This window comes from Astyanax mexicanus, chromosome 10 (genome assembly GCF_023375975.1).
Source record: "Astyanax mexicanus isolate ESR-SI-001 chromosome 10, AstMex3_surface, whole genome shotgun sequence".
Lineage (NCBI taxonomy): Eukaryota > Metazoa > Chordata > Actinopteri > Characiformes > Acestrorhamphidae > Astyanax > Astyanax mexicanus.
The window spans coordinates 11,114,626-11,127,500 of NC_064417.1; the positions used below are offsets into that span (position 1 = coordinate 11,114,626).

At 37.1% G+C, this 12,875-nt stretch overlaps 1 protein-coding gene across 2 annotated transcripts in view; it reads left to right on the top strand.

Annotated features, from left to right (window-relative positions):
• Positions 1–8,534, top strand: part of spire2 (spire-type actin nucleation factor 2) — a 70,357-nt gene extending 61,823 nt beyond the window's left edge. For both annotated transcript variants that reach the window (XM_049483974.1, XM_049483973.1), the window contains exons 11-16: positions 524–633; positions 2,428–2,565; positions 2,714–2,781; positions 3,055–3,082; positions 5,143–5,240; positions 5,944–8,534. In XM_049483974.1, coding sequence (XP_049339931.1) covers positions 524–633; positions 2,428–2,565; positions 2,714–2,781; positions 3,055–3,082; positions 5,143–5,240; positions 5,944–6,127 — 626 coding nt within the window. In that variant the 3' untranslated portion in view covers positions 6,128–8,534. The remainder of the gene's footprint in view (positions 1–523; positions 634–2,427; positions 2,566–2,713; positions 2,782–3,054; positions 3,083–5,142; positions 5,241–5,943) is intronic.
• Positions 8,535–12,875: the final 4,341 nt, after the last annotated feature.

A 12,875-nucleotide genomic window follows, 5' to 3' on the forward strand; every position in this document is an offset into this window, starting at 1 on the left:
GGTGGTAGATTTGTAATCTGATTGAGGCATATTTGTTGGTAAGTTTCTGCTGTGAGGTGATGCAGTAAACAGTGGCAGGTTGTAATGGGACTCAGATTTACTTTGCTGTTACACACTGCAGTTTTTCACACACTGTACTTCCTCTTTGTCAACACCAGGGGGAGGCAATCAACTGATCTTCGATATCAGTCAGATGCAGCGTCTGGTCCAGGGTAGGACCCAGGGTGTAAACTTGCATTTATCATGTTACTATTTCTGATGCATTCTAAAAGTGCTCCATTCCTCCATACAGTCACTAAAACTAGTGAACTTCAACTCTAAGTTTCTGCGTAAGTTTGAAGTGTGGTTTTTGTGTTAAAGATACTGTTTGGTAAACTGTAGGTTTTCTATACGACTGCTCATTTAACACCATAACTAATTAATACATTTTTATGGTCACATCTACGTCTCTACGTGTTTAAAATGATTCTTAATTCTTTGTTTTTGTGTGTGTTTGCATGTTAATGCATGTGCTTGTGTGCAGCCTCCTACCCTGTGATTGGCTGGATTCCTCCGTCTTCTCCTCGTCACTCTCTCAGTGTGTTGGAGGAAAGCAGTGAAGTTTCAGGACCACTCAGCAGCCGCCAGTGGATGGTTAGCTCTTTACTGTGGTCCACTGTAAACACTGTCTGGAAACTGAATAATTCATAATGGATACCCAATCATTTATAGTGGATACTCCAGAAATCCAGTTGATTACTGAATAATTCCTTGTTAATAAACAATAACTCATGGTGTAAACACAAAATAAACATGTCAACATGACTTTATATAGGTGCTCCTATACCTTCTCATAACCATATATGTGTAATTAATTGATACATTGGTAACCGTGAATGATTTAAGTATAATAAAACTAAGCATCACAGAGATCTATAAAATTCCTGTTTTGGTATGCTGTCTCAAGTAAATTTATGCCACTGTGTCCTTGACATATCATCTAATCCTTCATATTTTTATTATCATATAAGTTTACTCCTACCAAATTTTTTAAAACATCAAATGGTGTGTGTAGGAGGAGTTTGAAATTGTTTGTAAACACATTGTGAAGAACAGAACTGGGCTTGGGAACCAAAATTAATACAGTTATTATACTAGTTAACTAGTTCATTAAACAATCCAACAAAAGGTTAATTTAATGAATGTCTGACAAACTGTGTCCTGACATTTTGAATTTTGTCTAGTTTTGCACCTCGAGTATATTAACTACCTACAGTTATGTTCTTGATTGAGATACCTATTATTCTATCATTTCATTTTATCACATGTGTCTGCAGTTTATCACTTTTATTTCAGAGATATCTAGTGAAGTCTCTAAGTAGTTTGAAAGGGTTCATGAAAAATCTGTAGAAAATACACAAAATCCAGAGAATTGCTTGAAGACTGTGGCAACCACATAAAAAAATGGTGTGACATCTCAAGTCAATTAACTGTCTGCCATTTTCTGCTTGTTTTGAGGTATTTCTTTGCTTTTTATATTTAATTTCTTCCAAATATTAAGTGTTGCAATTGATTTTCTAGGATTTAAAAAATGCACAGGTTTTAAAATGGCCAATTTTCTGCTAGACTGAATCACTCATAGCAATATTAAAAATAGAGTATGACCAGTGACCAAATTTCATGCATTTCTGTGCTACTGTGTTCTGAAAATATTTCTACTTCATTGTAGTTGTTTGTAGCCAACCAATATTTCTAAAATGTTAAAAAACTGTAATTTAGCTTTCAAACATGCATTGAAAGCACAATTGGAGCTACAGAGGCAATGACACAGATGTATACGAAAGATTAATTGATGTTCTATTCATCTGTAGACCTGTGCAGTTTCATAATTTTTACAGATAATAAGCCCATCAAAACACAATGAACATGTGACATGTGTTCCAGCTAAAATGGCTGACTTCCTGATGGAAAGTGTTTTTTTTTTTTTTGGTCTGATGGTTCACTATAGAACCCTTGGTTGGTGTGATTGAGGCGGAGGGTAAATGTTTACTGTTGCGCTACTGTTCCTCCCTATTTACTCCATCCAAGATTGTTGAGCACAGCATACAACTGTAACAGAAAAAATGTTTGTTTATTGCAAAGTAAAATACAATCAGAAAAAACTCAAATTATTCTAGTGTTAGCAGTAAACACTAGTTTAGACCATGGACTGCATTTAAATGCTACAGCTATTGCCATCGTTATTTCAGAGCCGCTAGCAACTAGCCTGCCTCTAGCTCTCTGCTGGGGGGGTGTCCCTAGTATTTGCTGTAAAGTGAGACTGACTTGCTTCAGCAATTAGTGCAAGTCTTAATAATGAATATAGTAATAATAGTATAATATACAACAGGGCTTTACATACACCACACATCAGGCTTTAAAAATACAGTATTGTTTCATGTCTCTCAGGAGGAGTTCAGCCACCCGGTGGAGAGTTTGGCTTTAACGGTTGAGGAGGTCATCAGTGTGCGGCGTGTGCTGGTGAAGGCTGAGATGGAGAAATTTCTCCAGAATAAAGAGCTGTACAACAACCTGAGGAGGGGCAAGGTCACACACACACACACACACACACACACACTTTTACAAATAAACACACACACATACACACACTCACTCACACTCGCATACAGTTAATGCTACTGTCCCCCACTCTATATCTAATGTGTGTGTGTGTGTGTGTGTGTCTGTGTTGTAGGTGTGCTGCTGCTGTCAGATAAAATTTCCTCTGTTTTCTTGGCCTTCCACCTGCCTTCTGTGTAAAAGGTCAGCAGGTCATTTGATTTAGTTTTAGTTTCACTTTTACTCTCTCCATTCCCACTCACCACAACATCATTATTATTATTATTATTATTAGTGGTAGTAGTAGTAGTAGTAGTAGTAGTAATAATGACAAGAATTTGATAATAATGATGCACTTCTGTTGTTTCAAAATATATTGAAGTCTATTTAATCAACCTTCTTATTCACCATTAGAAGAAAATGTGCTTATTATTATTATTATTATTATTATTATTATTAATGCACTCTTTTTCACAGGGCTGTGTGTGACTCCTGCAGTGCTAAGGTGTGTTCTTTTAATGTCTCTTCTGTTTTATTTGTGATTGTAATATAGTATATACAAACCAGCAGTCAGTAAAGTGATAATACCTTCACTTTAAAACAAAGTTTGTGTGTGTGTGTGTATGCATGTTTGGTTGTTTCCTGGCAGTTGAGTTATGAGTCAGACTGTTTTCCCTAACCTTTAAATTGCACATTTTGTGTGTGTGTGTGTGTGTGTGTGTGGTTTGGCAGATTAACTTGAATTCTTCAGAAGTTGCTGTGCTGCATTTTTGATAAACAGCTGACCACATTGTCTCTCTCTTAAATTGAACGTTTGACAGAATCATTCTTCAGTCTGAGTTTTGTTTTTACATTGAGAACATCTGGTCACCCTAATATAGAATAAAACCTTATCAGTTAGCATGGTGCTATGTGTAGGTCTAAATCATCAGACACACTCCTCAGTCCAGGCCTGTCATAATAACCACGTCATTGAATTATTGTTCAATAAATGAATGACTGATGATGAATTTTGACCCCCCCCTATATACAGCTTGTGTTTATTTACATGTACTTTAGCAGAAACACTTATTTTAAACAGGTTGCTCTTCTCGGTTCTCTCGTCTGCTCTCTAAAAGAGGTGAGAAATTTGTGTCAGCTTTATTCAGAGTAAAATGCTACAGCCTGCTTAAAAGTCGCTAAAAGTCACTATATGATGTGAAAAGCTAATTTGCATATTTATGCATATTTGTGATGCCCTCACAATATATTTATTTACTGCTAAGTGTCACAAGGGATCAGTCTTTCCAGTCTCTTTATCTTTGTATAGGATACAGATTAATTCAACAAAAGAACAGCTAAATGTATATACAGGGGTATGAAAAGGTTTGTGCACCCCTGAAATTTTCATGATTTTCCTTTATAAATCATTGGTTGTTCAGATCAGAAATTTCAGTTAAATATATCACATAGCAGGTGAACACAGTGATATTTGAGAAGTGAAATAAAGTTTATATGATTTACAGTAAGTGTGCAATAATTCTATAAACAAAGTCAAATTATCAGGGGTGCCCAAACTTTTTGCCACTGTAAATATTAATGCACTGAAAATCACAATATCAGCTTTGCCTCTGGCTCACTGACAAATTTGGTGATTTAAATCTGTGAAAGTAGCTTTAGCATTGTACAAAAAGTTGCTAGATTTGTCACTAGTCGTTTCTTTAATAACTCGCCAAAGGGGTCGGAAAAGTTGTTTAATTTGGTAAGAAACTCACAAAGCTGGCAACAATGATCAACTCTACACACGCACAACACAAACTGTTCAATAAAGAAGTTGCTATCATTAGTTGTAATAAAAAAAACAGGATGGTTCTGGGCACATTGTGCACATCATGTGTGATTATTCTGTGTATTGCGCTAAAAAATATTATCAGTCAGTCAGATATTTATTTTATTTGACTCAACTTTAGGCTGAGATGCTATAAAGCATGTTAAAATAACGAGCCTCACATTTAACTGATACACCCAGAGAGTACAGCACACCAGCACTCAGCTCTATCAGCACAATAATTAAAAATCCTCTGATCTGTGACTCCAAAACCAGAATCAGGTCTGAACTCCTGAGTTCCTGAAGAGATTTCCCATTAGTGTGGTTAAGCCGGAATGTCAGCTTTATTTAAAAACAGTTTTTATTTTATATATGTATGTTTTTTATTTTACAATTCTACAAAAAAACATTACAACTATTGGCATAAAATAATTTTGTGGCAATATAATGTCCTTAAAAAAAAACAGGTATCTTAACAGGCCTGCCTCAGACTGTGTGTAGTTCAGAAAAGACTTAATAAAGCGGTTTCTAATATTCTATGACTTACTATACTTATCTAGAACAGGGACTAAAGTACAGAGCAGATCTAAATACTGTAGCAGCATTTTGTTATCTGCATTAGCCTCATAGTTTGAGGGCACAAAGGAAATACCTAGAATAGAATAGAAGTAGCACCTGCTATTATCCTCCGATTGTTCACTATTTTAAAGTTTACATGTGAAGCATAACCCTGGTTGATTTTCTCTCTCCTGTCTCAGATGAAGATGCCGGCTAAAAAGATGGCCCATATTCCAGTCTACGCTGTGGGTTTCCACAGCAGCCCCAGGAGCCACAGCCACCGCAGCGAGGTGTACAAGTGAGTCCCGCCTGTCTGATCAGGAGCTCTGAGTGAGCACTAATGTGTGGGGAAGTAGGGACAGGCAGGCCTTAATGAGGACACTCAGCCTAATAACTGTCTCTCTCAGAGATCCCTAAGCATTCTTATGTAATTACCCCCCCCCCCCCCCCCATCCCAAAGCTGCAGTGGGGCTTACGCAAGAGCTGCTGTTCCTTTGGATGCGGCTCGGCTCTGTGGCTTCCTGAAGCACAGTGAAAGTGACAGGGTGCCCCCATGTTAGCCTCGCTCTCTCTCAAACTAGCAGAGCAACCGCTAAGCTAACTGTAGAATTTAGTTGCTGTACTGATCTCACAACAGTGGGGGAACACCATATGGAAGAAATTCTCGCATTAAATAGCAATGGGCAGCAACATTCCCAGTTCTCATAATCACTTTTTAAGCCAAAAAATAAGGAAATCTTTGCTTGATTTAAGCCTTTATCTCATTTTTCACATTTGACATAATGCGAATAAGGCAATTATTTTTTCTGATCCTGAGTAAACCAATAAAATGCTTTAAATTACTTGAAATAAAATTTCTGGACTCTAATATTCACAAACATTTAGAAAGGGTTTCTTGTAGAGTTTCCATTTTGGAGTTTTTTTGTAACAACAATTAGAAAAACATCACTTAGATTAAGTTCATCTTTCTCTCTCTCTCTCTCTCATCTCTCATCTCTCAGGTCTCTGCGCTCTCTCTCTCGGCGCTCTGTGGATGAGGAGTTTCCCTATCTATATGCTGCTGGCTGTAGTCTGAAGGACGTTTGTGCAGAGTGCACAAAGTTTGTTGCTGATGTTGTTTCCTCTAGTCGTCGGAGCCTTGACATCATCAACAACACGCCCAAAAGAGAAAAGCCACGCCCCTGATACACCCACAGTCACGCCCCACATCACTACCCAGGAGGTGGAGCAATCTAAGGGACTGACTAAAGATCTGTGCTGCGTTGGGCTTCTCCTTAACACGCCTCTGGGCCGTAATCCCTTCCCCAAAGCTAAAGCATTCAGTTGCATGTAGCTACAGCCCTACAGACCCAGGCTTACCAGACCTGTAATGAGAATGACTCCTTAGGAGTAAAGTCTGATCAGTTCTGCAGGGGTTCTTCAACAAAGACAATGGTTTATAAAGAATTATCATGGCAGCTCACAGAACCATCTGAGTTCCTTTTAAAATGATTCTTTGTGTGTGTTCCATTCTGAACTGTGGTCCCTCTTGTATGAACCTTATTGAAGAACCCCATTCTGTATAGCACTGAAAGGAGTTCAACTAGGGCTGGAGGTACTGTTTTACCTGTTTTGGGTATGATATATAGTCTAGTTTTGTTTGGAGTGAAGTATTAAGACCAGACTTAGGCTGTGTTTGAGTTCTGATTGGAAGATAGTATATACCAGATGGTTTTCTAGTAAATACTGTATCACTCCAAAAACATCAAACACTGTGAAATATATCAAACTAAATTCATTCAGTTTTATCATCTAAGCTTTGGAGTATTAAAAAAAAAAAAAATAAGATCCTAATAAAAATTTATGAAAACATAAAAGGTCAAGCTAAAATCTCATCTCATAAACTCAGGTATTAACTACAATCCCAATCACTGTCTGTTTGAGTGCAGTGTGCAACTGATACAAACAGTATTTTACCATTCAATTGGAGGATTAGGGTTACCTACCTCTACATCTGTGTGAGCTTTTTAACTAGATAACTAGCTAACACACATCAGAAGTGGTTTAAAAGCTACATTTTGCTTACAGAACTACACATAAACTCAGCTTTCACCACCTCACCAACATTTTTACTAGCTAACTAATCAAGCTAGTATGCTCTCTGTCTAGCCAACTAATGCTGCATTCATGTGGTGTCAGATTGATCAGAAAAGCCTACCTGAAGTTGGGCATATCAACATTTTATGCGCACACATTTTTTAATACGGCCGAGCATGAAAACAATGGCAAGATATCGAATACAGTGGTATGAAAAAGTTTGGGCACCCCTGATGTTTTTTATGATTTTCCTTCATAAATAATTGGTTGTTTAGATCAGCAATGTCAGTTAAATATATCATATAGCAGATAAACACAGTGACATTTGACAAAAGAAATTAAGTTTCTAGGATTTACAGAAAGCGTGCAATAATTATAAAAACAAAATTAGGCAGGTGCATAAATTTGGGCACCACAACAGAAAATTTATATATATTTTTAGAAGATCCTCCTTTTGCAGAAATAACAACCTCTGAACGCTTCCTATTGCTTCCAATGAGAGTCTGGCTTCTGGCTGAGGGTATTTTGGACCATTCTTCTTTACACAACACCTTCAGTTCAGTCAGTTCATGAACAGCCCGCTTTAAATCACATCACAGATTTACAATAATATTCAGGTCTGGGGACAGAGATGACCATTCCAGAATGTTGTACTTGTTCCTCTGAATTAATGCTTTAGTAGATTTAGAGCAGTGTTTAGTGTTTAGGGTCATTGTCTTCTTGGCGTATCCAGCCCCGGATTTCCCACTGATTCTTAAACGTTGTTCTCAAGAATCTGCTGATATTGACAAAAATTCATATGACCCCACAGTCATCACTTCACAGAACCTTATTCCAAAATTTAACTGTCTTATACAAATGTTATTTAGCATACCTCAAGCGGCTCTGTTTGTGGCGTGTGAACAGAAAAGGCTTCTTCTGCATTACTCTCCCATACAGCTTCTCCTTGTGCAAAGTGCACTGAATAGTTGAATGATGCACAGTGACGCCATCTGCAGCAGGATGATGCTGTAGATCTTTGGAGCTGAACTGAAGGTTAACTATGACTGTTCTCATCATCCTTCTCCTCTTCTTATCTGAGATTTTGTCTCTTCGGATCTTAACTAGAGCTGTGCCTGTGGTCTTCCATTTCCTCACTATCTTCCTCACAGTGGAAACTGACAGCTGAAATCTCTGAAATTTTTTGTATCCTTCCACTAAACAATGATGTTGGACACTTTGTTTTCAGGTCATTTGAGAGACGTTTTGAGGCTTCCATGTTACCACACTTCAGAGAACATACTAAGAGAATAAAACTTTGCCACCTTAAATGAGAACTACTGTGTGAAATTGACTTTGGATTTAGTAAAACATGATAGAGTACTAACCTTTGTTGAATAGCCCGCCACTATTTCCCGCAGATTTCTGAGATCAAGCTATTTTGTGTGTTTTTTCCAAACAGGCTAGCATATTTTGCTTGTGCAGAAAAAAAATCACTTTTTACACCGTTATCCAGGCTTAAAGTAGCTACACACCTCCTTGGTAGAATCCAAAGAGCCCTGACATTTAAAACGAGATATTAGGAACTTTAAAAGTACACGAGAAGTTAATTAAGAAACACTGTTTACAACACGTAGTGTAACCTACATCTCCATCTTAAAGTAAAGTCATGATCAGTAGAGTAGTGAGCACACAATATTGCACATAAAGACAAAAAAACACGAACCATTCTGTCTTCTTTTACCTTCGCCTTCTCCTATGTTATGTCGGCTAAAGATGCAGTCCGAGCACAGCACACATTCCGGCCACGTCTTCATGTATCCAGCATGTACTTCAATCAACATTACATGCTCGTCACTGTACTGCTCATGACTTTACTTTAAGATGGCAGCACCTAGAGATGTAGGTTACACTCTACATTTTGTAAACAGTGTTTTTTAATAAACTTCTTGTTCACGTTTAAAGTTCTTAATACCTCATTTTAAATATCAGGGCTGTTTGGATTCTACCAATGAGGTGTGGATCTACTCTGAGCCTGGATAGCAGTGTAAAAAGCGATTTACCTGCAGGGGCAAAATATGCCTCGTTAAATCCCATTCTAGCCTGTTTGGACAAACTGCACAAAATTGCTGGACCTCAGAAAGCTGTAGGAGAGCGGAGGTGTGCTATTCAACAAAGGTTAGTACTCTTTATTATGTTTTACTAAACCCAAAGTCTATTTCACACCGGAGCTCTCCTTTAACCCTTTCTTATAATTAGATACGTCTGTGTATGTAGGTCAAGGGTCAATGAGCTTACCAAACAAATTTTGTGTTCCGATAATAAGTGTTAAAGCTATTCAAATTTTAAAAAATGACAAGGATGCGCAACTGCCTAATTTTGTTCAAAGAATTATTGCTCAATTTTTTGTAAATCCTATTTACTTCATTTCACTTCTCAAATATCACTGTGTTCATCTGCTATATGATATATTTTACTGGAATTGCTGGTCTGAATGATTTATAAAGGATAATCATGAAAATGATCAGGGATGCCCATACTTTTTATACCACTGTAATATACTTTTTATGCATTAATTCTGATAGTAACCCCATTATTAACATATGTCATTTAGCAAAAAATAAATTAATAATAATTCCTGCACAAATCATATGAACGTGAAGTCAAATGAAAGAACTTCAACTTGGAGAACATGTGCTTGAGTGTAGTGTAACATTTGCCTTAAGCTTGGTCTGGGGGGCTGCTGCTAAATGTCACATTTGAAGTGCTTGTTAGTATTTCGATGGCAGAACTGTGGACCGGTCAATTCTAGCATGGTTCCCAATGGCTAATGCCCAAGACTGAACACAGCATTCTGCAGTTGGGTGTGGTCCAACGGAGGAGGATTCAATTATAGCGTTGCTGTTGCCTTGTTTTTGATTGAATGTAACTAGTTAAATCCCATATGGAAAAAAAATAATATGGTGTGTGTATATATATATATATATATATATATATATATATATATATATAATATAATATATATATATTTATAATTGTTTTACCTCTTAGTTTAAAAAAACATATCAAATACTCCAGCTGCATCTTTGCTGTGTTTTTGTCTCTTTAATTTATGCTGCAGATATCTATTTTTTGACATTTCCCATGTAAGTATCATATTTTAAAATATGTTTTCTTTATAGGCAATACATTTTGCAATACATGCAGTGGGTTTGAAATGTGTTTAAAATGTATGAGTACATGTCCGTATATTTTGTTTCCATATGGGATAAGAATTAGAGCGAAGTCTCCACCCCACCCCCCGAGCAAGAGGACCTAATAGCTGCTCTGAAACACATTTAAATCTCTTAAAGTGCAGTTTTAGCACTAGAATGTCCCTCCTAATAGAATAAATGGAAATACTGTCAATATATTTCATATTCTGAGTAAACAGTACTGTATTATTGTGCTGTACTGTATAGGCTGAGTGAATGTATCAGGGAGAGATATGGTGCCAGTTCAATTGGCAGAGAGAGCTTCTGAACATCCTGCATCACCATCAACACCTCCCTACACCCCCTTCCCACAAGCCCAGACCCCCCGACTGCAAATCCCTTCACTCACAGTGTTTTAAATGCTGTAGATCTGCAATAAATAAAAATTGAAAACACATTCATTTGAAGAAATTCTGTTTTCAGCATCTCTGTCCAGTGTAGAGATATAAAGAACATATATCCCACATTCTCCACCCTCAGCTCCACTATCAGCCTCACAGCCTGTGTGAGTTATAAGTAAATACTCATTCATTTCTACTTCAACCTCTGTATATCTCTTACACTTAAACACACTGTACCTGTAATACTGATTTATGTAAACAAGTTTTTTTTTATTGGCTGGGCTGTTGTGGGTCTCATTCATAAACAGTATATATATATATATATATATAACTTGCTGAAGGGTGGTGCTAAAAAAGGTGTAGTCTCTATGGAGGTACTACAGACCTCAGAGACAACAGATAATTTGACTTTAAAAATCTTTAGATGACATGAGCCACAAAATGTTCCTGTACGATGGTTAAGTATGGTTAAGAGTCTGCACTGTGTTTTAGATGGTGAATTTTATCTGACAACAGAAATAAACAGTAGTTTAATTAATCACAATAGAAGTTTAAAAATCTGATTAACCGCAACAGTATTCTGACATTAATCACACTTTTTCATCCCTAAAAAAATTATGTATTATGATATCAGTCGGCTCTGTTAGGATGCATTGAATTAAGTTTGCTTGCTTTGGTTTAAATAAACGTAACAGGTGCGCTGGAGAGAAATACTCTCTCCTTATCCATCCTGATTGACTCTTTTCTAGTTTTGCGTTTTGCTAGTGTTTGCTAGAATCTGGAGACATTTCTGTGAACAAATCGACAAGAAACCACCGCATGGTCTCAGGAACTCAGGAAATCACTGTCTGTGAACACAGTTAACTGTCTGTGAACACAAATGTTAACATGATCCAGAAACAATGCCATCTTCTTTCAGCCAATGTATGGGGTTGCAAAATTGAAAATTCTCTATCAAAAACTCTACACGCAGCTGTTCAAAGAAGAGGTGATGCTACACAACAGTAGACATAGCTCTGTCCCAACCTTTTAAGAGGTGTTGCTGCCATCAAATTCTATTCTAAAGGAGCTAACTTTTTTATGAAATGGTAAAGCTTACTTTACATCTGATATTTATTTTATTGTATTATAAATAAAATATGGGTGTTATGAGATTGGAATTGCATTCTTTTTTATTTACATTTTACACAGTTTCCCAACTTTGTTTGGAATTTAAGTTTTATTAGAATTAATTTAAATAATAAACAAAATGTAACCCATTGTAAATAGGTTATGCAAATACTACAGGATACAGTTGGAGGAAAAGTATGTCAACCCTTTGGGATTACTTGGATTTCTGCACAAATGGGTCATTAAATGTGTTCTGATCTTCATCTAAGTCACAAGAATAGACAAACCCAGTCTGCTTGAACTAATACCACACAAAAATATATGTTTGCATGGTTTTATTGAACACAACATGTTAATATTCACAGTGAGGGAGGGAAAGTATGTGAACCTTTGGATTTAATAACTGGTTGACCCTCCTTTGGCAGCAAAAACCTTAACCAAATGATTCCTGTAGTTGCAGATCAGACCTGCAGAACAGTCAGGAAGAATCTCAATTGGGTTGAGATCAGGACTCTCCAGAAGGCGTTTTTTCTTCTGTTGAAGACATTCGGTTCTTGATTTATTTCTATGTTTTAGGTCGTTTGTCCTGTTATCCATCTTCTGTTGAGCTTCAGTTGGTGGACAGATGGTCTTAAGTTTTCCTGCAAAATGTCTTGGTAAACTTTGTAATTCATTTTTCCGTTGTTGACAGCAATCCTTCCAGACCCTGAGGCAGCAAAGCAGCCCCAAACCATGATGCCCCCTCCACCATATTTCACAGTTAGGATGAGGTTTTGATGAGGGTGTGCTGTGCCTTTTTTCCACACACAAACGTTGTGTGTTACTTCCAAACAACTTAATTTTGGTTCCATCTGGCCACAGTATATTTTGCCAGTACTGCTGTGGAACATCCAGGTGCTCTTTTGCAAACTTCAAACTTGCAGCAATGTTTTTTTGGACAGTAGTGACTTCCTCTGTGGTGTTCTCTGATGAACTCCATTCTTGTTTAATGTTTTTCCTTTTTGTAGATTTGTCAACAAAAATGTTAGCATGTGACAGTAATTTCTGTAAGTTTTTAGCTGACACTCTAGGATTCCTCCTCACCTCATTGATCATTCTGCACTGTACTCTTGCGGTCATCTTTACAGGACGACCACACCTAGGGAGCATAGCAACAGTGCTGAACTTTCTCCA